This window comes from Entelurus aequoreus, linkage group LG24 (assembly GCF_033978785.1).
Source record: "Entelurus aequoreus isolate RoL-2023_Sb linkage group LG24, RoL_Eaeq_v1.1, whole genome shotgun sequence".
NCBI classification, from domain to species: Eukaryota; Metazoa; Chordata; class Actinopteri; order Syngnathiformes; family Syngnathidae; genus Entelurus; species Entelurus aequoreus.
Genome location: NC_084754.1, coordinates 22,237,769 through 22,259,470, shown reverse-complemented (window position 1 = coordinate 22,259,470; position 21,702 = coordinate 22,237,769). Strand labels below are relative to the sequence as shown.

Here is a 21,702-nt window from a genome sequence, read left to right as displayed (position 1 = left end):
CCGGTAGGGCATTCCAGAGTACTGGAGCCCGAATAGAAAACGCTCTAGAGCAGGGGTCGGGAACCTTTTTGGCTGAGAGCCATGAAAGCCAAATATTTTAAAATGTATTTCCGTGTGAGCCATATAATATTTTTTAACACTGAATACAACTAGATGCATGCATTTTTAAGTAAGACCAACATTTTTAGAGTATAATAAGTCTCTTATTCTTTTTAATAACATTGTTATTCTGAAGCTAACCAATAATAAATAGAATACTTCTTACCATTAATGCGACTTCTTGAACAGGTGTGGTAGAAAACGGATGGATGGATTAAAATGCATGAGAATGTTTTATATTTTGAATGTTATTTTTAACACTGTGATTACCAGCTGAATTATTCATTACTTATTGTGTTAAGCAATGTCAGCTAAGATTTATCTGAGAGCCAGATGCAGTCATCAAAAGAGCCACATCTGGCTCTAGAGCCATAGGTTCCCTACCCCTGCTCTAGAGCCACAATCACTTGAGACAAAATTAAATAATACAAAATAAAGGATGTTTGAAATTGTTTTTAGTTGTTTTATTTGACATTGAATATGGACATCAGAGTAAGAACAATTGCATTTTATGGGGTTAGTATTCCACAGAATACTTTAAATCAATATTTTCACCCAATGTATCTAAATTTGGTCTCAGCTGGGGAAAGTACCATTTTACCCAACAAATGCATGCTTTGTATTTTGTAGAGTAATTATAAAAAAATAAATATAAAAAAAATATGACGTACAATGCATTCCACTTTTATGATACCCTTATTGACGTATTTTTTTATTTATAAATATGATAATTATTATTTTTAATAGCGTTAGTGAGGGCTGGTTAAAGAGTGAGCGGAATTAGCCATAGATATATATATGTCTATGGAATTAGCTCCCAGCCTTGACAGCAGCAGGCTCCGCCTCCCTGAGGTGGCTGTGGAAAGTAGCCACTGCCACTTTGACATACAGGAAGAAGTTACAAAAGCCTTGCAAACTCTGCCGTTTCTTTGAATTTCACTTACAGAGTTCTTTTCTTGTCGTTTTAAAAGTATATTTCCTATACTGTCATTTAATATGCGTGCCGAGGAACAGAAGGACATTGCTTGCTGAGCTGGAGGCGTTGTAACAATTGGATTATTTCGACCGGAGACGCGGTGACCGTGTGGGGACAAATGGGGGAAGAAGAACAAGTCTGAAGTAGACCATAATTTCTCCAAAGAAACATGTCAGAACACAAATCGAGCTTCCTTCACATTGGAGACATCGTGTCTCTGTACGCGGAAGGCTCGGTGAACGGCTTCATCAGTACTTTGGGGTACGTCACTGCTGCTAACACATCTCTACTAAAAGTCAAATGTGCATGAAAATGTGACACTTGTGGCTGCGAGGTGCACCCATGCCGCTTTGAGGCAAATATTACAGGTATGCAAAGCAGTATACATTCAACTGTCTTTTTTTCTGACTGGGCCCCACTGATCTACACGCAGGGTGGAGGAAGTGAAGGTAATATTGTCATGCTGCTTGCATGCTACAAGGTTGCACAATCTCTCCTATTGATACAAAAATGTGTCCTTGACACGTTACAGCAATACATAGTAAATGTGTTTAAAACCATATCAATAACTGCTAAGTTATGCTACATAGCAGTACAACTATAAAACTCCATACACCAAAAATCAACAACTCCAGTTATTACTGTATGCAGGAAATAACACCAACTACCAAAAAGAAAGACGTAGTGCTACCTTGTTTTTTGTACTCTTCCCTTTTTGTAGGATTCAGTTTTCAACAAAGAAAATCTGCCACAGTTTTAGTATACCGTCTCGGTTTTGGAATAGCCCAGTGGTCGGCAACCCGCGGCTCCGGAGCCGCATGCGGCTCTTTGACCACTCCGATGCGGATCAGCTGCATACTTGCCGACCCTCCCGATTTTCCCAGGAGACTTACGGATCTCAAAGCCTCTCTTGGAAATCTCCCGGGGCAGATATTCCCCAATTTTCACACTAACAACTAAATTAAGGGCATGCCGTGATGGCACTGCATTTATTATCCTCTATAACCTGTACAAACAGCGGCATGTTGTATGTAGCTTTTATTTCAACACGAAAGTGACAGCAAGGCATACTTGGTCAACAGCCACACAGCTTACACTGACGGTAGCCGTATAAAACAACTTTAACACTGTTACGTTACAAATATGCGCCACACTGTGAACCCACACCAAAAAAGAATGACAAACACATTTCTGGAGAACATCCGCACCGTAACACAACATAAACACAACAGTATGAATACCCAGAATCCCATGCAGCCCTAACTCTCCCGGTCTACATTATACACCCCCGCTACCACCAAACCCCCCCACACATCAACCCCCCTCCGTGCGTCGGTTGAGGAAGCTGCGTTCAACATGTGGCTGATCAGGTACGCTGTTTGAGCAGGCTGTAGAGGGCGCAAAAGGCAGTGCCATCACGCCCTAAATTTCGTGTGTCTCCCGGATAAATTGGCAGGGTTGGAGAGTATGGCGCTGGCAAGCGCCATTCATGTAAAACTCGCGGGTCGCACTGACTTTAAATTGTCATTTTAAGGTGCGGGCCGGGGCGTGTGTCTGAGACACCTGGTTTAAACATAGCACAAAGCAAAAGAAACGTATTATGCAGTGTTATTTCATTTTAAATATCAAAAGAGTTTTGTGGCTCCCATTGTTATCTTTAATTTGTGAAACTCATCAAAATGGCTCTTTCAGTGATAAAGGTTGCCGACCCCTGGTATAGCCAAACATTGTGCTTAACAAACCAGTCCGTTTGCCTGCGTATTATTCCATGGAAATCTGACTGCCACAAAAGAATCTTACGCTTGATGAGTCAATCGTTCTGCTTTTCTTGTTTAAGCAGGACTGCCCCGAATGGGACAAGCGGACGGCGTGGCGAAGTTGGTAGAGTGGCTGTGCCAGCAATCGGAGTGTTGCTGGTTACTGGGGTTCAATTCCCACCTTCTACCTTCCTAGTCACGTCCGTTGTGTCCTTGGGCAAGACACTTCACCCTTTGCCTCTGATGGCTGCTGGTTAGCGCCTTGCATGGCAGCTCCCGCCATCAGTGTGTGAATGTGTGTGTGAATGGGTAAATGTGGAAATACTGTCAAAGCGCTTTGAGTACCTTGAAGGTAGAAAAGCGCTATACAAGTATAACCCATTTATCATTTATTTATAAAATGTAGCACACTGTGTGGCGAAAGAAAGTAGCAATAACAAAGTACTAAGGTCTTCCACATACGTAAAAGTGATGTCATATTAGGGCTGCAACGATTATTCGATTAAATCAATTAATTCCATTAGGAAAAAATATTAGATTTTTAGTCTGTTGCTGTGATTAATCGTTAAACTAGTGTAATTAATAAAAATGTATAAAATCATCAAATCCGGACCGCATGGAGTGCCAGGAACATTAAATACGCAAACATAGTTACCGCACTGCAATGTGCGCAATAGAGCATGTACGAGAGTGCCGCTGTGTGGGTAATGTGTTTTTATTTCTAGTAATGCACACTTCTTAAAGCAGCGCTAAGTAAAATTTCAAACTTCATAACATTTTTTTCACGACTTTTGGGACGATAATTAAACTTACAACTAGTTGAATGACACCTCTGACATAGCCTGAGGGGGTCTGTATCGCTTTTACTGGCATAAGCAACTTGGAGGAGGGTGGCAGGAATCCTGCCACACAAAAAAACTACAAATCTGCAGACTGCTTCAGGCATACGTCACCCCCCCCCCACCCCCCTCCCACCCCACATTCCCCATTTGTTACAAAGACGGAAGTAGGGCGTATGGCTGGGCGATATGGCCTTTTTTTAATATCTCGATATTTTTAGGCCATGTCACGATACACGATATATATCTCGATATTTTGCGTTAGTCTTGAATGAACACTTGTTGCATATAATCACAGCGGTATGATGATTCTATGTGTCTACATTAAAACATTCTTGTTCATACTGCATTAATATATGCTCATTTTAAGCGTTCATGCAGAGAGGGAAATCACAACTAAGTCAATTGACCAAAAATGTATTTATTAAGCAGTGGCACAAACATTCATGTCATTTCAAAACAGAAAGTGTAAGATTGTCAGAGACATTTTAAAACAAGCTACGAGTGCACTTTTGTGCATGATGTCACTAAGATGACATCAAAACAACACTAAATAAAAGTGCACTTTTTGTACAGAACGCCACTACAATAGTTTAAAACAAATAAAGTGCCCTTTTTTGCATGATGTCACACAAGATATATCAATAAGTGTCAAATAAAAATGAGCTGCATAATAGGAAATCAAATCCTTTGCTATGTGGTAGGTTCCTGTGGACGTTATCTCCTTCTGTTGTTGACAATTTTTTTCATACGGTGTTGATGTGGAAATGGTTGCCTCTGCATTTTGTTGGTGTGGCACCGAACGGAGATGTTGACATGTGGAGTTTCCAGCACTTATCATTCTCTAGCGGGTGACTTTTCTAATAATGCTGCAAATTAACAGTGCAGCTACTTTTTGTAGCAACACTTTTGCCCCACACTTGACAAATTACGGTTGTCTGTTCGACATATTCCCGCATGAAGCCAAACCACCGCCAGACGATGGACCCCGTGCTGTTTTTCTAGGGAATTAATTATTCTTCCTTCATTTGTTACCAGATTCGCACCTTCTTTCTCTCGTATTACCACTCGCACCGCTCCGTTAGCACCACAGCTAACGTTACCCATGTCGCTACCTCTCTGCTCGGCGAGGGCGTATGACGTTGCACGCGCGTCATTATGTGACGTATGTAAGAAGGTGCGCTTGTTTAAGTCTCTGTGAGAAGGAGAGACAACAGAGTGAGAAACGCCTGTAGTGTAATGCCCGCAGCTAAAAGCAACTGTACTGTAATATCACAATATACAGTACCCGCGATATATCGAGTGTATCGACATATCGCCCAACCCTGGACGGAAGTCGATGTGAAGGCCTATGTGCAAAAGAAGCCACAAAACAACCAAAGAAACGAAAAGTGTTGCCCGAGGAGACAAAAATAAGAAAAAGGTAGGCTACCCGGATAAAATGACAATCAAGGATCAACATTGCACCGACTTTCACTCGCTAGCGTGAGCTCAAAGATGAGGGATTTTCGACCGATGCTACCTTGGCTCTGTTCCTGCTAAGCGAGTAAATGACTTAAGATGCTCAAATCAAAATGATAATGCTATATAATGTTAGCTATCAGAAATTTGTGTAGTAGCAATAAATAGCCACAAGCTTGATTGTTCACAGTTCCACACTGACATGACCAGCTACGCAACAAAATCAAGTACTCTATTAAGAAAAAAACAATTCAATGACTGCAAACCGCAAATATAAAGTTTGAGTAAAATATGTAGGTTCCTGCTGTGGAAAGATCAGTAATACTGAGTCATTGTGGTATTATCGAGTCACATTGACGCTATATACGCTGGTCCTCATAGAAAATGTGGTCTACCTTCTGGCAAAACACTACCACTGGCGCCGCCAAAATCAACCAAAGCTGAAAGTTCTTAAGTGGGGCTTTAAAACTGCAATGTCAATGTTGATTTTGTGCATTTATTAGGAAAAAAAGCATGAAGGTTATGGTAAGTTGAAAAATTGTTTGAGCTATTTTCCCTAAAATGCGCTTTGAAACTATAAAGTGTGTTTTAGCCGATTAATCAAACAAACCAATCAAAAGATTACTCGATTAATACAATAATTGATAGCGGCAGCTCTAGTTACCGTTCAGAGCAAACAAAACGTATTATTCCACAGAATCGAGTGCCCAAGATGACTCAACCGTTCTGCTTTTCTTTGAGTATAACACACTGTGGGGCAAAGAAAACTAGGAATTTTTAAAATTAAGATTATGCATTATTTTAATTTATGTCTATTCTGTAATGTTTTAACTGAAGTGTTTTTGCATAGTCCTGCTAACTGTCAAATGGTTTGTCAGAGGTCGTAACACAAGCACTGCAGTAATATTCTGCGTCATAGCTGCTATACATAAACTTTCAGATTGCTGTCAAGGTTATTTTTTTGTAAAGTGTACTGTCCATCCATCATTGTAAATAAGCATTGATTGGCTGCTCTTCAGCTGACCCTTAACTTAAAGCTTCCGAGCTTGAGGCTGCCAATGGGGTCTTAAGCCTGCAGAACAAGCATGATCATCTGGCTGAGGAATGACTTTGCCCCACCCACGTGTCTCATGTATCTGTTTCTCAATCTCGTTTTTTACATTTTGACTCTTTCTTCCACTAAACCACAATTTTTCCAACTTATTATTAGCTTGAGTCATGATTAAGCTTTAAATATTGGGAATGCTATTAAAGCTTATAATGCTGAGGATTTCACAAAGTATGCAAAGAGCCACATCCCTTGCAAGCTCAATAGGTGTAGTGCTTTTGTTTGTTTAGATTAACAAGAAATCTCTGTGCTCCTCACACGCCTTATATTGCAAACAACCAGAAGCCATAAGCCCTAAAGGTTATTAGAAATTTATCTGGGCTGTGCAGGTTCATCCTAGCACTTGAGCAATTGCATAGTATACAGTACGTGTTGCATATTTTTAGATAATTGACACTGCAGACACACTGTGCAAATTGATGAACGGCAAATCTGTACCTTTTAAAGGAGACCTGCAATGATCTTCGCCTTTCTTGACTTATAAATGTTGTTAAAATTTGGGATACTCAAGTTCTGTGTGGAGTTTGCATGTTCTCTACGGGTACTCCGGTTTCCTCCCACCTCCAAAGACATGCACCTGTGGATAGGTTGATTGGAAAGACTAAATTGGCCCTACAGTAGTGTATGAATGTAATTGTGAATGTTGTTTGTCTGTGTTGGCCCTGCAATTAGGTGGGAGGAACAAGGGGTAGAAAGTTAAACAGTGCTAAAGCATAAAATCATGAGATTCAATGCATTTGGGCGTGAGCTTGCACGCTATTTTGGATGCCTACGTACTCTGTGTTTTACAGTCTGGCTACATTGTGATGTCATAGCGTGGTGGATGTACTTATTTGGTAGGGGTGTAACGGTACGTGTATTTGTATTGAACCGTTTTGGTACGGGGGGTTCGGTTCGGTTCGGAGGTGTACCGAACGAGTTTCCACACGAACATATAAAGTAGCCGCCTAGGCTAAAGTCTTAACAAACTGCTGCGCTTCCTTCTGCCTGTCTGTCAGTACTCTACACAGCACCCAGCATTGTCCCACTCACACAACCATCTGATTGGTTACAAACAGAGCGGTAACAGCCAATCAGCAGTGCGTATTCAGAGCGCATGTAGTCAGTGCTTAGCGTTTAGCAGGTAAGCATCAGGCAGCGTACTCTCCCCAAATTTTAATAAACACCTCCCAGTCAACTACTAGTAACATCACTATGTGCCCGTTGACGTTCTAGAAACATAAACGGCAGCTTCATCTCGCTCGCAGTCCTGGCTTGAGGTGCAGGCTAATTCGCTTTTAGCGTAACATTAGCTCATTTTGCGGTGTGTGTGTGCGCGTGTGTGTGTGTTACGGACAGCAAAGCCCTGTCTGTCTGTTATTTCACTTTACTTTTTTCTGTGTTGATTGAGCTGTGTTGAAGCAGCAAAAAAGGACATTATGTTAAATGAAGAGTTTCTGTCTCTGATAGTTGATATAATAATGTAACTGCATCATAAAGCCTACATGAACTCCATGGTGTTCAGGGTTGAATAGTCTCTCCTATTGCTATTGTACTATTTTTTCAGCTATAGTTACATTAATCATTAGTAATGGAGCAGCCTAGTTTTGAATGGCAGGGTCCCTGCTATCACATGTTGATAAAAATATAACATTTACATAATAAAAATCAACTACAAGCTTCCCAAATGTTGTAATAAATTATGCATGATGAGTTGACTTTAAACTGTTTAATGTTGCACTTTTTATATGTAGAAGAAAAGTTTTGTGATTTTATTTAATCTGAGCAACAACTTGAGGCAGTTTAATGTTGATTAACGTGGGCAGAATTATTATAGTGTTCCCAATGTTTAAAAGGATAAAGACATTGTTTACAAATTTGGTAAATAAATAACCAAAACATTTATATTTTGTTGTTTTCTTACTGTACGAAAAATGAACCGAACCGTGACCTCTAAACCGAGGTATGTACCGAACCGAAATTTTTGTGTACCGTTACACCCCTATTATTTGGACATTAAGTAAAGTTATAGCCGAAGGGGAAGACTTTTTGAATGAGGCCAGCTGAGTTTGAGGAACCCCCTAAAAAGTAGGATAAAGTCATGTTTTCATGTTATATTGACATGTGCACAATAACACCAGCATGCGATATGCAGTGAGATAAATGGTGCTAAAAGCAACTTTTTATGCAGTTCTTGTATCCATCAGAGGGTGTGCAGGTGTACCTAATATTGTGTTGGTGTGAATCTATATAATGTTTATGAAGCATATTTTCAAATGTGTCTGGGGACAAAAATAGCATTGATGTTCGACTTCAAGATATAGATTTAAATAGTGTACATTTTCAAAAGATACATTCTGATACTTTTGGAGAGAATGGGGCGTGATTTCATTTATCTGGGAACACCTCCACAAATATCTTACAAACATCTTACAGACATACCGAGAAAGTAGGTTAAAAGTGTGATTGTGGAGCCAAATGTATCTAAAAATTAGGCCGAATTCACAGAAAAAAAAAAGATTATGACACTACAAAGGCAGACTCAAACAATGCTAAGTACCTCCACACATACTGTATTATTTAACCTTGTCAGGACTGGGTCTATGGCGTGGTTTGTTCTCCCAGAAGGCAATGGAAAATTGGCGCGTGCAAGACGTGAATTTAAATACATTTTTAATTCTAACTCAAAAAAAGTACAAACAAAAGGCGCTCACAGCGGAGATAACAAACTTGGCAATAAACACAAAACTTGCACAATGGCAGAAACTATGATCAATGAAACAAAAACACTAACTGTAGCATTAATAAACAAAAAACTTACTTTGACAAGAAAAGGGCATGGATCGTAATGGTGTGTAGAGAGTGTGTCAAGAGTGAATGTGATGTCGCCAGGACGAACAACAGAAACAGAAAAGCTTATATAGTGACATGATCAGTGAAAACAGGTGCGTGACTCTAACCGTGAACAGGTGCGTGACATGACAATGTGAACCAGGTGAAACTAATGGTTGCTATGGTGACAAATAAAAGTGCACAAAAAGTCCAAAACCAAATCCGAACATGACTAAAACAAAACATAATCACAGACATGACAAACCTGACCTGATAGTGAGAAAAGCCATCTTTACATTGGGTAACATTGTGTGAAACAATGGCAACGTAACGGACAACCAAAGTTTAAAAAGGCCTCTCCATTAGGATTAATGCTGCAGATCTGTTAGATAAGAGTTGAAATAGATGAACAATTAAATTAGGCACAAAGGAATCTATGTCAACAAACTGCTAGAAGTTTAAAAATCCTTTTAATATTGACCATTCTCCTCATGTCGCTTACCAAATTCACAAGTAATTGTGCAACAATTGCTATCAACGGTTTTATTTGGGTTGACAAATGCGTATGTCACTGTTGGTCAGCCAGTCCACGGGGCATCGACATAAGCAGGTTCCGCTGACTTCAGAGGCGAAATGTAAGCACCATTTTATTATGTTTGCCATGAGTAAAAAATGTTGGTATTCAGTGTAAAAACAATAAAACACAATCTTTGCCCAAGGAAAAGTAAAACACATGCGGAAAATGACTAAATGCTATTTCGCTCGCAAGTTACACTGAGTTCTAGACATCTTGTATGACATAACTTTATGACGGCAAAAACAGCCTTAGAAAATCCAAAGAAAAAGCAAAACGCGCAAGCAGTTAATTTTCTTTGATGGTCACGCTCATTAGTACTGGGCAAAATAATCGATTTGATCTATTTTAGAGCTGTAGCTATCAATTCTTTTCGTAATAGAATAATTTACAGACTAGTTTGGTGATTGAGTAGTCATATAAAACACTTTTAGGGAAAATAGTTTAAATAAACAAGGATTTTTCTTCTTGCCATAACCTTCATTGTTTTTCAAATACATGCACACCATCCACATTGAAATTGTCCTTTGGTCTGTGTGTATTATTAAAACAAATATCTCTCCAATGTTCATCGCCACACAGATCACAGTACCCGCACTCTACTGCTCTAGTGCGCTTAGTTTAATGAGTGTAATTAGTTGTACTCATAACTATCAAAGCAGCAGTATATAAATGGAAGCTTTTTTAAAAATCAGAATTGTTGCAGCAGCCCAAATCAAAGTTGAATCGATATTGTTTAAATTTTTCATAAATCGCTGTGTGGGAATGTCCTGTCTGACTGCGCAACCAAAATAAGAGTACAAGAAAAATATTAATGTTTAATAACAGTATATATTAACAGTTATTGTTTTGCACTCGAAGAAAGAATACCTTAATGTAATTCGCAGTGATGTACACATTCCTTTGAAATCTTTGCTTTTTTCAAAATTGCACTTTTGAGAAAGTTTAAACTGTCCAAAGTGTAGATCGAATCGGATCGTGAATATTCCATTTAGAACTTTATGAGTCAAAGTTGAGTCAATTTGAGTAATTGTCAGTGATACCCAGCTCTACACATGAAGTTCCGCACAATTCTGTCAACATGCCAAAATTTGGAGTTCTGTTGGGTCTGGCTTCAGAGGCATACTTTACCAGAAAATGTTGGTCAAGTGTACAACCTTAAGGGCTAATACTGTGTTTTCTGTGCAGCGTCATCGTCCAACTAGCTTCTAATGAAAGGCTTGATTAATGGAGTGTGTGAGTGCTGAGTACAGTTCTGTTTTATCAGCAGGTTGACGCATGCTGCAACATGCCATGATTGTATAAAATTTCCTCCACATACAATTAGTTTCTCATTTGACCTTTTTCCCCTTCCTGAAAACTTACAGATGGCGGAACATATTACTTGCTTGTCTTTTTTGTCTTGTTGTTTCTCTTTGTTCAACACAAACGCTGGAGCTATAATTAGCTGCTATGTGTCCAACCTGGTTGCTTTATCAGTGGTTCATGTTTAACCCAGTTACAGAGCAGAGCGAACACACACTGACAGTGAGTGTCAGCTTGTTAGTTACTTATTTATGAGCTTTTAGCACAAAAAGCGTTCTTTCCTGTTTATCCATTTCACGCTTGACGAGGCAGCCTGTCGGGCTTTATTGTTGCTTGTCTTGGTCTGACACTATGAGTGTTTGGGATGTTGTAGGAAGTAGAGCTCAGCCGGTGGATTGACATGGGCAGTGTGGCTCAGATGATAGAGAGGCCGTGCCAGCAACTTGAGGATTTCTGGTTCGAATCATCTTCTGCCAACTGAGTCATGGCAGTTGTGTCCTTGGGATAGACACGTGGTTATGTGTCCATATGTGATGGACAATGTAAAGCGCTTTGGGTATCGTACAGGTATAGTAAAAGCGCTATATAAATACAGATCATTTACCATTTATCAAGTGTAAAACCATGACTAAAAAGGGCTGAACTTATTTCAGCAAAAATTGAGGGAATTGTGTATAGTATTACACCAAAAAGAATGTACTTGATTTTGGATGTCGTCTGCTTGTTGCCTACAAATACAGTTAGCAGCAGTGTGGTAGTTTTTCTCTGGACGTGTAATGTGGAAATGAAGCAGCCAATGCTCCACAGCTCTGGAACAATCTACCAACTGACCTCCGTAACTGCGACTCTCTGCCCACCTTCAAATCTAAACTCAAAACACACCTGTTCCGGTCTGCCTACTCCATCTAACTCACCAAATACCCTTGCCCTATTTTTTATTGTGAAGTGTGAAGTGAATTATATTTATATAGTGCTTTTTCTCTAGTGACTCAAAGCGCTTTACATAGTGAAACCCAATATCTAAGTTACATTTAAACCAGTGTGGGTGGCACTGGGAGCAGGTGGGTTAAGTGTCTTGCCCAAGGACACAACGGCAGTGACTAGGATGGCGGACACGGGGATCGAACCTGGAACCCTCAAGTTGCTGGCACGGCCACTCTACCAACCGAGCTATACCTCCCATTCTATTGTGTTGTTTATTTAGTTGGTTTTATTGTATTTTATATTGTTGTAAAGCGACCTTAAGTTTCCTGAAAGGCGCTATGAAATTAAATTCATTATTATTATTATTACTTCATTAAGTATAGTTAAATGAGCTTCAATATACAAGAGCTCTACCATGTGCTTTTACAACGCTAAGAATGCTCACTCCTGATTTACTCTGTCAAGATTTGTTGTTTTATTTTTATTTCTACAGTGTTTTGTATATTGTACAGGATTGCTTATTATTTGTATTGGATAGTAGTCTGTTTATTTTAATTGTTAGTTTTTTCTTTATTACCTGTTATGTAATTTATTTTTACCCCATATTTGTTCCCACTACCGCACCTTAAATTGGAGTCCTTAATCTCGTTATATGCAAATATAATGACAATAAAGTCCATTGTATTCTATTCTATTCTATTTAACAAGGGTTGAGCTATAAAGATGATATACGATTATAATGCATTTAAATTGGGCCAATGATAGGGCGATAGTATTAAAATCTCTATCGTGATGATGCATGTTGATGACAGATTCTAGAAAACGAACGCATACTCAATGCAATGTAGCGTCCACGCGAGCGGCTAATGTCCCGACACAGTGCAAGCATCTTCTAAGTTAATAATCTTCGCCTCCAAGGTGGCAAATTAACTGTTTTCTACAAAAACATTATCACTGGAATAATAGCAAAACATGCAACATTACACAACGTACCATTATAAGAGGATATGCTAACCGCAAAGCAAGAGCTCTTGAATGTTACCAGGGGGCCTGATTGATACAAAAAACAATATTAACGATAAAGTATAATATCAGTATATGGTCAATACTGCAGTGATTAGACCTATAGATTTATTTGTATATATATATATATATATATATATATATATATATATATATATATATATATATATATATATATATATATTAGAGGTGTGGGAAAAAATGTATTCGAATTTGAATCGCGATTCTCACGTTGTGCGATTCAGAATCGATTCTCATCTTTAAAAAATGAATTTTTATTTTTATTTTAAAGGTTTTTATTTTGTATTTAATTATTTTTTTTAAATTAATCAATCCAACAAAACAATACACAGCAATACCATAACAATGCAATCCAATTCCAAAACCAAACCTGACCCAGCAACACTCAGAACTGCAAAAAAAAGAGCAATTGAGGAGACACAAACACGACACAGAACAAACCACAAGTAGTGAAACAAAAATTAATATTATCAACAACAGTATCAATATTAGTTACAATTTCAACATAGCAGTGATTAAAAATCCCTCATTGACATTATCATTAGACATTTATAAAAAAAAAATAAAAAAAAAGAATAGTGTCACAGTGGCTTACACTTGCATCGCATCTCATAAGCTTGACAACACACTGTGTCCAATATTTTCACAAAGATAAAATAAGTCATATTTTTGGTTCATTTAATAGTTAAAACAAATTTACATTATTGCAATCAGTTGATAAAACATTGTCCTTTACAATTTATAAAAGCGTTTCACAAAAATCTAATACTCTGCTTGCATGTCAGCAGACCGGGGTAGATCCTGCTGAAATCCTATGTATTGAATGAATAGAGAATCCTTTTGAATCGGGAAAAAATCATTTTTGAATCGAGAATCGTGTTGAATTGAAAAAAATTTGATTTTGAATCGAATCGTGACCCCAAGAATCGATATTGAATCGAATCGTGGGACACCCAAAGATTCACAGCCCTAATATATACATACACACAATAGTTTTTGTTATTGTGTAAAACTCAGAAATTAATTAAATACAGTTAAAGCCCTTTCTTGTGGTGTACATAACATCTAATTGTGGCTCTTTGGTCAAAATTGTGCATAATTAAAATTTTTTTATAGACAATCTTCACGCCACTTTCTGATTGTCTCTTCAGAATATGCCTGTTAGGACTTGGCAAGAATGAGGACTCAGTTGCAGATGGGAAACGTTTGACGCAGGCTTTTATTCTGCTGTTTTCTATGAACTCTCTTCAGACAGAGTGAATAAACAATTGGCTACAAACTCTATACTTGATATACTAGAATAAAAAGGAAACGTAGCACAGGGCGTAAAACAATAAACAGAAAATCACTCCAAAGGGAGGAAAAAAGACAATAGTCAAATTTACACTGATCTAATAACAAAAGCAATAACCTATGATAAGCTACACAAAAGAAAAAGCGCTCACAAAGAGGAAGAGACAAAATGATATAAACAGAAACTACTCTATAAAGAGTTAAGAAAATCTACAAATTAAAGCGCTCCAAGAGGATAGGGAAAAAAAGGCAGAGCACTATGAAGTTAGCTCAAACAAAACTGACCAAAAACTTTAGCAAATCAAAATCACTCTTCTTCAGAGGGTACAGAGAAATCAAAGAATAAATCAAAGCAATACTCAGCGACTTGGACAAGACTGTGGAAGACGACTGGAGGTACACGACGAGACGAAACACTCTGGCACAGGACAGGAGGAGGATGAGACATTTATACACATGAGGAAGGGTGACACAGGTGGGCACAATCAGGCAATCAGGAGTGAAACAGGAGGAAGGGCAAGTGATCTGAAATGAGAGGGAGAGTTAACATTTCAAAATAAAACAGGAAATGACAAGACAACATGAAACCAGACAAATCTTCACCCAGGTGTGACAATGCCGTTTTGTGGATGGTCTTAATTTACGTGCTTAAACCCTCCTCCAGGACGAGCCCCCTTCAACTGTGTCTCCACCCTGTCAGCCATGTTGTAGTTTTTAGCGCTTCCATATCGAGTTGATTGACCGATAAGTTGGAACTATATGCTACTTTTTTATTAGAAATGGCAACAGCAGAGGATGCATGTGTACGTACGAGCCAGATAGAGAAAAAGCAGGAACCTATTGACTACAACTTAACAAAAATGACGGACTCACGCAAATTTCTTTGGGTAAACCTCTACCAAATATGGGGATATCCGCTGACGTAACTGAGGCAAAATAGGTCACTAAGGTCTCAAATTCCAAACGGCTCATTTGGAACAAGTTTGGAAGAAGACAAGATTTCTTTATAAATATCTCCACCATATTCAGGACTTATTGGATCCCAAAAACAAAAAAGTTGGTTTTGTTTATTTAAATCAGAGTTTATTTAAATCAGAGTCTAGTTTATTTTTAGTAGTTTTAGTTATTTTGCACAATTTTATGTAATAAGAAAAATTAAATCATTTTAATATGTTATTGATATTGTTACACCGCCATCCTTTGTTTTTGTCTGATTTATTTACTGAATGATCTTGAAAATTGTAAGTATCAAAATCAGCATGACTAATTATACCCCTCTAACTACTTACAATTTTAAATATCAAAACAGACAAGTTTTACAAATAAGTGCTTAGTACAGTTTAGTAGAATTGTAGATAGAAGCATGTTGCAATGGAAAGTAAGCAGATGTAAATTAGCAAGTAAATTAATAATACAGTAGTTGTGACAAAATAATACAACCAAAAATTACACAATATGTTACTGCTTATAATTATCATTTATCTGCCAAATAACATACTGCGATATATATCAGTATAGCAAGAGGCTGCAATATACTGTATATCGCAATATAGATTTGAGGCCATATCGCCCATCCCTAGTTTTAACTGTATGTTTATGTGCATGTGGTCAGCAGCAAATTAAGTTTCCTCCCACATGCATTTTAGTTAATTGGAGACTCTCTGAGTATAGTTTGCACCATCCTACACTGTCCAGCCCTGCACAAACAGAGCTTGAAGCCTCGTTCCAGAGTCCACAAATCACCAATTTTTAAGTTTACACCATGTACACGACTATTTAGCATCTGTTACATATGTGCCCAATGATTGACTAGCAACCACTTCAGGGCCCTTATGTAATACGAGTTGCGTGGATTTTCTACTAAAAGTAGTTTAAATCCAGAAAACATGGTACGCAAATAAAAATACAGATGTATGAAAGTGTGCACACGCACAAATCCAATCATATTTCCTTTTTTACATCGCAATGAACTTGAAATTGATCGCAGACATCTGCTTGGTTGGGCATGCCCAGACCCCGCCTCGGCCACACCCCCTTACAAATTCGCACATCATATTGAAAGTAGCCATGTGCTTGAGCTCAGCACGCTCTGGCCAATCACTAGTCAGTAGGAGGTGCTTTTTTTCCGTGTGATTCTAGTGAATGACAGAGCGATTGTCAGTCTGTCATTGCTATGTCTACAAGAACTGAACACAGGCTGAAATAACAAAATTAAATGGTCAGGTCAGGAAGAAGGTGAAGAAGAAGATAGATATGTTTGTGGCCAAAACTAATTCGGGGAAATTAGAACTGAAAGTCTCTACAATGATACATCAAACTTTAGAAGAGGCGGATGACTCTGATTACCTCCAATATAGATATAATTTCTGTAACCTACAACAAAATGTACATACAGTCTGCTCAAATGAGCCAGATGAAAGTTTTATGTGAATATCATGTAACATTTGGTTCAATGCGATCTTTTACATTTAAACATGCCAGCACTATCAAAAGGGATACGAAAGATTTCGACTGTTGTTTTATTAGTCAATTTATTATTATAGCACATTATTATTATAGCACGAGAGCTTTTTGCTGTAGCAGTCGTATGTGACACAAAGTCGGGACATTTCTCCCCAGTCTTCGGTGCCAGTGTGCCGCAACCACTGGTGGCTGCTGCCCGGCTGACATGGCCAAGGAGTCACAGGAACACATTGTGACAGCAATAGTTGGTAAAATGATCGTCCTAACAAATATGAATATGAAGTAATAAATGCATTTTGTGTCTTTGCCTCAATCTTTTTAACATTGTTGAAATCAAATGTTGGCAAAGCCTGAAAGGCCCCCTCTGTGTGTCGCTAATGTATTCACACGGCATGTAGAAATGTGTGTATGTCAGTCTTCTTATTACATATCAACATTGCGTACGCCGGGTTTTTGTGCGTAAGCAAGATTAATACATGAGGCCGCTGGTTTAGTGGCAAAAATTAACTGGAAAAAAGGATCCAGCACTCGTGTGACCCTAAACCGTAACCGGTAGAAAATACATGACTGGATTGTTCATTATTATTATTTCTATCTATTCATTTAACTTCATGAGAGTGCAGTTCTTCACCATTGCAGGGGCATTGTTATGATTTTGATTCAGCTATTCAACTGTATTAATAGTGCAGTTGTACTATCATTGTTTTGCTTTGTATTCCTGGTATAGTCAGTCATGTGGAAACTAGGGCTTACAATGTTATTAACTAAAGAAATAACCATTGTTAATCAGCCCTGCGCAGAAAGCACATGATTTCCTCTGATGTTGGCATGTCCAATGTACCCACTTCAGTCGCCTTCTCTGTAGTTGAAGCCTGTAATACAATATTGAATGAGAAGAAGCCCAAGAACCCTGCACATACTTGATAAGAGGAGACAAAAATATGTCCATACTCCACAGACATTGTCACAATTTTTAATGCCCGCGTGATTAAAAATATCACCAGACACTTGCTATCATGTTAGGTAAACACTGTCAGCTGCAAGGACACAAATCATATGTAAATATGTTGACTTTTTTTGCTCTTTTCTGCAGACTTGTCGATGACAGGTGTGTAGTCCAGCCTGATGCCGGAGACTTGGCAAATATTCCCAAAAAGTTCAGAGGTACGTGGGCATACCCAAACACAGTCTCAAGGCCGACTGAGTCATTTCATTTGACACTCAATCTTGTAATGTGTTGCTGTGGCCTCTGGTGTTGCTTTTGTTGTGTTTAACTGATTCTGCTGGCCTCTGTTTGGTAAATAAACAAAGCCCTTCTACCATAAAAAGAGTCTGACTCATGGCGTTGATTCCTGCATACCTGACTGCCCTGTGTTTCCTGCAGATTGCCTCTTCAAGGTGTGTCCCATGAATAGGTACTCTGCCCAGAAGCAGTTCTGGAAGGCAAAACAAGGAAAACAAGGAAACAACAACACACAGGCAGACTTGTTTAAGAAGTTACAGGTTGAAATTCCCACTTCCCTATCGTCAAACTCCAAAATCTTACACATATGCGTCTTTAACTTACAGCAAATTACATTTTAACAAATTGAATTGTATTTTCCAGCATGCAGCAGAGCTTGAGCAGAAGCAGAACGAATCTGAAAATAAGAAGCTCCTTGGGGAAGTTGTAAAATACAGTAATGTTGTTCAGGTACAGTCCATCTTTTTTGTCATCTGGTTTTAGTTGCTGCCGTAGTTTGAAAATGTTGTAATTCCTGTCAATTACAATTTCTATTATTGTAATAAACACGTTGTTTCAAGAATAAATTACTTATTTTTTTCCAAAAATAAGAAACTTTTTTTTATATGAAGTTAAACTGAAGTTTTGTTTTGATGTAATAAGGAAGCATCTGATTGAACTGCTCTTTCTGGCAAACTATTATTGGCTCCTGATTCTTGCCTCCCAGCTCCTGCACATCAAGAGTAACAAGTACTTGACTGTGAACAAACGTCTCCCCGCCTTGCTGGAAAAGAATGCCATGCGTGTTTCTCTGGACCCGGCCGGGAATGAGGGCTCGTTGTTCTGCATTCAGCCCTTCTGGAAGCTCCGCAGTGAAGGAGACAATGTAGGTGGCCGGCTGCTGTCGTCATCACTTTTATGCTCACTGGTGATGCACACAACATGGGACACTACTATAGGTCCTTGCAAATGTTCTATGTAAGACATCATTTCATTAACATTTCTGATTTGTTCCCCTCCTTTGGCTTTAGCATCCTATGTTTACAGGTATTGCTTTTGTTTCTGGGTGATGATGTGCATTAGGAAACAGATTTCACATCTTGAGCAAAGGCATGCTTACACAGGTCTCCTCTTCCTCTGTACTTTGTGTCACCTGTGTGTCACTAATGCTTGTTTTTCTGTAAACTGTTAGGGGTGTGATGAGATCCCATGAGATTAAAACATGATGATATTTTCCGATTAGAGAAAAGGTGTGTCACGGGCAGAATGCAGTCAAAAACGTTTTTTTTTATTTTTGATGGTCAAAAGCATATGTGGCTGGCAAAGAGCGTGGGACATTAATTGCTTTGTGCAAAATACAAAGAGCTTGCAATCAGAGTTGAGCACCATAAGTTTGAGTCACCCTCTCAATTGAGTTCCACAGTCAAAGCGCCGTGTGTCCGAGCAGGCTAACCTGTCTATTATGGATGCCAAGACGCGACACAGAAAAGCCCCCCAAACACACCGCATTGCTTTGCCCAGCAGAAAGACATCACTGCAAGCAGCTAAGAGATAAGGAATAATGTACAGCCAATTTATTGTTAGACTTAACAGCTTGAATTTTAGAGATGCAGAGGGCCTCGTCAGGCTCTTCAAAGAATAAACATGTACATTTATTTATTTCAACTTTTATAATTTTTCGTTTTGCTTTTTATTTGTGGTAAATAAGTTCAGAAGTTAAAAGCTAATGTGTAGGTTATGAATGCAAATTATAAAAGACTTTAAAAATAAAAATGCTTATTTGTCCAGTCATATATAGGGTGACCTGGAAAAAAAGCAGAACCCATAGAAAATGTCTAAAACCTACAACAGTTCGCAGAGCCCATTTGGACCTCATTTTGGAAAGAACTTGACTTTTATGCAAAGCAACAAAGATAACTGAAACTTTGGGGTATGATTGTACACAGACTGAAGTTTAAAGTCAGCAGATCTCTTGAATTTTGCTGGATCCTTTTTTACAATTTTTATGGGTTCTGTTCTTAATGAGTCTCCCTGTTCCTAGTTCCCAGTCCATCGCGAAGCCAACAGATAGTTTTAGTGGGCTCTTCTTCCGGGCTCAACCAGGTCAGGTACACAGATGTCCACAGCTGCGCATGGAAGAGTGGTCCACCCTGGGTCACAACCAGGGTCAGCCAGCACCTCATCCAGACTGATACCACTCCAGAAATTATTAACATTTTAAATGTACAGTTATTGTGAACAGCTGAATAATGTCAGGTGCATCAGAAAACAGAAGCAAAGGGAAATGCCATGATTTACATTACTAGGCATCATTAATTACACTGGCTTCAATTTATCAGTATGTTTTTAAAAAAGAGACATGTTTTTTTATGTGTACAAGCTGACTGTAAGGTAGACTCTCTGATACACTCTGTGTTTTAGATTTTATTGTAGTGAAGGTAATTATTTATACAATAGTTGTAGGAGCATTTGATCGTCATTAACTTGAGTTATTTTTGCATTTTGCGGGGTTAGTGCGTCTGCCTCACAATACAAAGGACCTGGGTTCGATCCTGCGCTCGGGATCTTTCTGTGTGGAGTTTGCATGTTCTCCCCGTGACTGTGTGGGTTCTCTCCGGTTACTCCGGCTTCCTCCCACCTCCAAAGACATGCACCTGGGGATAGGTTGATTGGCAACACTAAAATTGGCCCTAGTGTGTGAATGTTAGTGTGAATGTTGTCTATCTGCGTTGGCCCTGTGATGAGGTGGCGACTTGTCCAGGGTGTACCCCGCCTTCCGCCCGATTGTAGCTGAAATAGGCTCCAGCAACCCCCGCGACCCCGAAAGGGATAAGCAGTAGAAAATGGATGGACACTCCATTCAAAGGTGCTGGAGAGCATGAGCTGTGTGACCTCGTATGCTGCATCCATGCCCAATGCACCGTGGCAAACATACATAATACTTTTTTGCTTTGAGCATGTCTTCCATTCACCCTGTTGCGCATTCCTTGAGTAACACTTCCAAAAACAAGGGATGTTTGCATACACTTGCATGGACATTCTTTCCAGTTCATTAGATTTGGATTTTGAAACGCAATATTGCTGTGATGCAAACGTTTCAATTTGGATTTAAGGTGGTGGTTGGAGACAAGGTGGTGCTGATGCCAGTGAACGCCGGGCAGCCTCTTCACGCTAGTAATATCGAGCTACTAGACAACCCCGGCTGCAAAGAGGTAGGACCGTTTTCATTTCTGTGACACTTTGTCTTTGGTTAGAATGTGAAATAGGTGAGTTTTGCTGATGTACTGCACCACCTTGTGTTGCAGGTGAATGCGGTCAGCTGCAACACCAGCTGGAAAGTCACATTGTTCATGAAGTTTAGCGAGTACAAGGAAGACATCCTGAAAGGGGTTTGTTCTTTTGATAATATCTACAGTATTGTGCAAGTTGTTTTTAAAATTTTATATATTTATTATTCTGTATTTTTAATGTTACTTGATATATTGGAGTACATACAGTAAGTCTTTGAATTGTGATAGGATAAATCCTGGCTTCTGGATTACTTTTTTTTTAACAAAACAAAATTCAAAACCGGTGGCATCACGGTGGCAGAGGGGTTAGTGCGTCTGCCTCACAATACGAAGGTCTGAATAGTCTTGGGTTCAGTCCCGGGCTCGGGATCTTTCTGTGTGGAGTTTGCATGTCCTCCCCGTGACTGCGTGGGTTCCCTCCGGGTACTCCGGCTTCCTCCCACTTCCAAAGACATGCACCTGGGGATAGGTTGATTGGCAACACTAAATTGGCCCTAGTGTGTGAATGTGAGTGTGAATGTTGTCTGTCTATCTGT

General features: G+C 39.0%; 1 protein-coding gene across 2 annotated transcripts in view; it reads left to right on the top strand.

Moving 5' to 3' along the window:
• Positions 1-927: 927 nt before the first annotated feature.
• itpr2 (inositol 1,4,5-trisphosphate receptor, type 2) overlaps positions 928-21,702 on the top strand; it is a 131,075-nt gene continuing 110,300 nt past the window's right edge. For both annotated transcript variants that reach the window (XM_062035595.1, XM_062035594.1), the window contains exons 1-7: positions 928-1,336; positions 17,748-17,818; positions 18,039-18,157; positions 18,261-18,347; positions 18,604-18,762; positions 20,990-21,088; positions 21,182-21,265. In XM_062035595.1, coding sequence (XP_061891579.1) covers positions 1,245-1,336; positions 17,748-17,818; positions 18,039-18,157; positions 18,261-18,347; positions 18,604-18,762; positions 20,990-21,088; positions 21,182-21,265 — 711 coding nt within the window. In that variant the 5' untranslated portion in view covers positions 928-1,244. The remainder of the gene's footprint in view (positions 1,337-17,747; positions 17,819-18,038; positions 18,158-18,260; positions 18,348-18,603; positions 18,763-20,989; positions 21,089-21,181; positions 21,266-21,702) is intronic.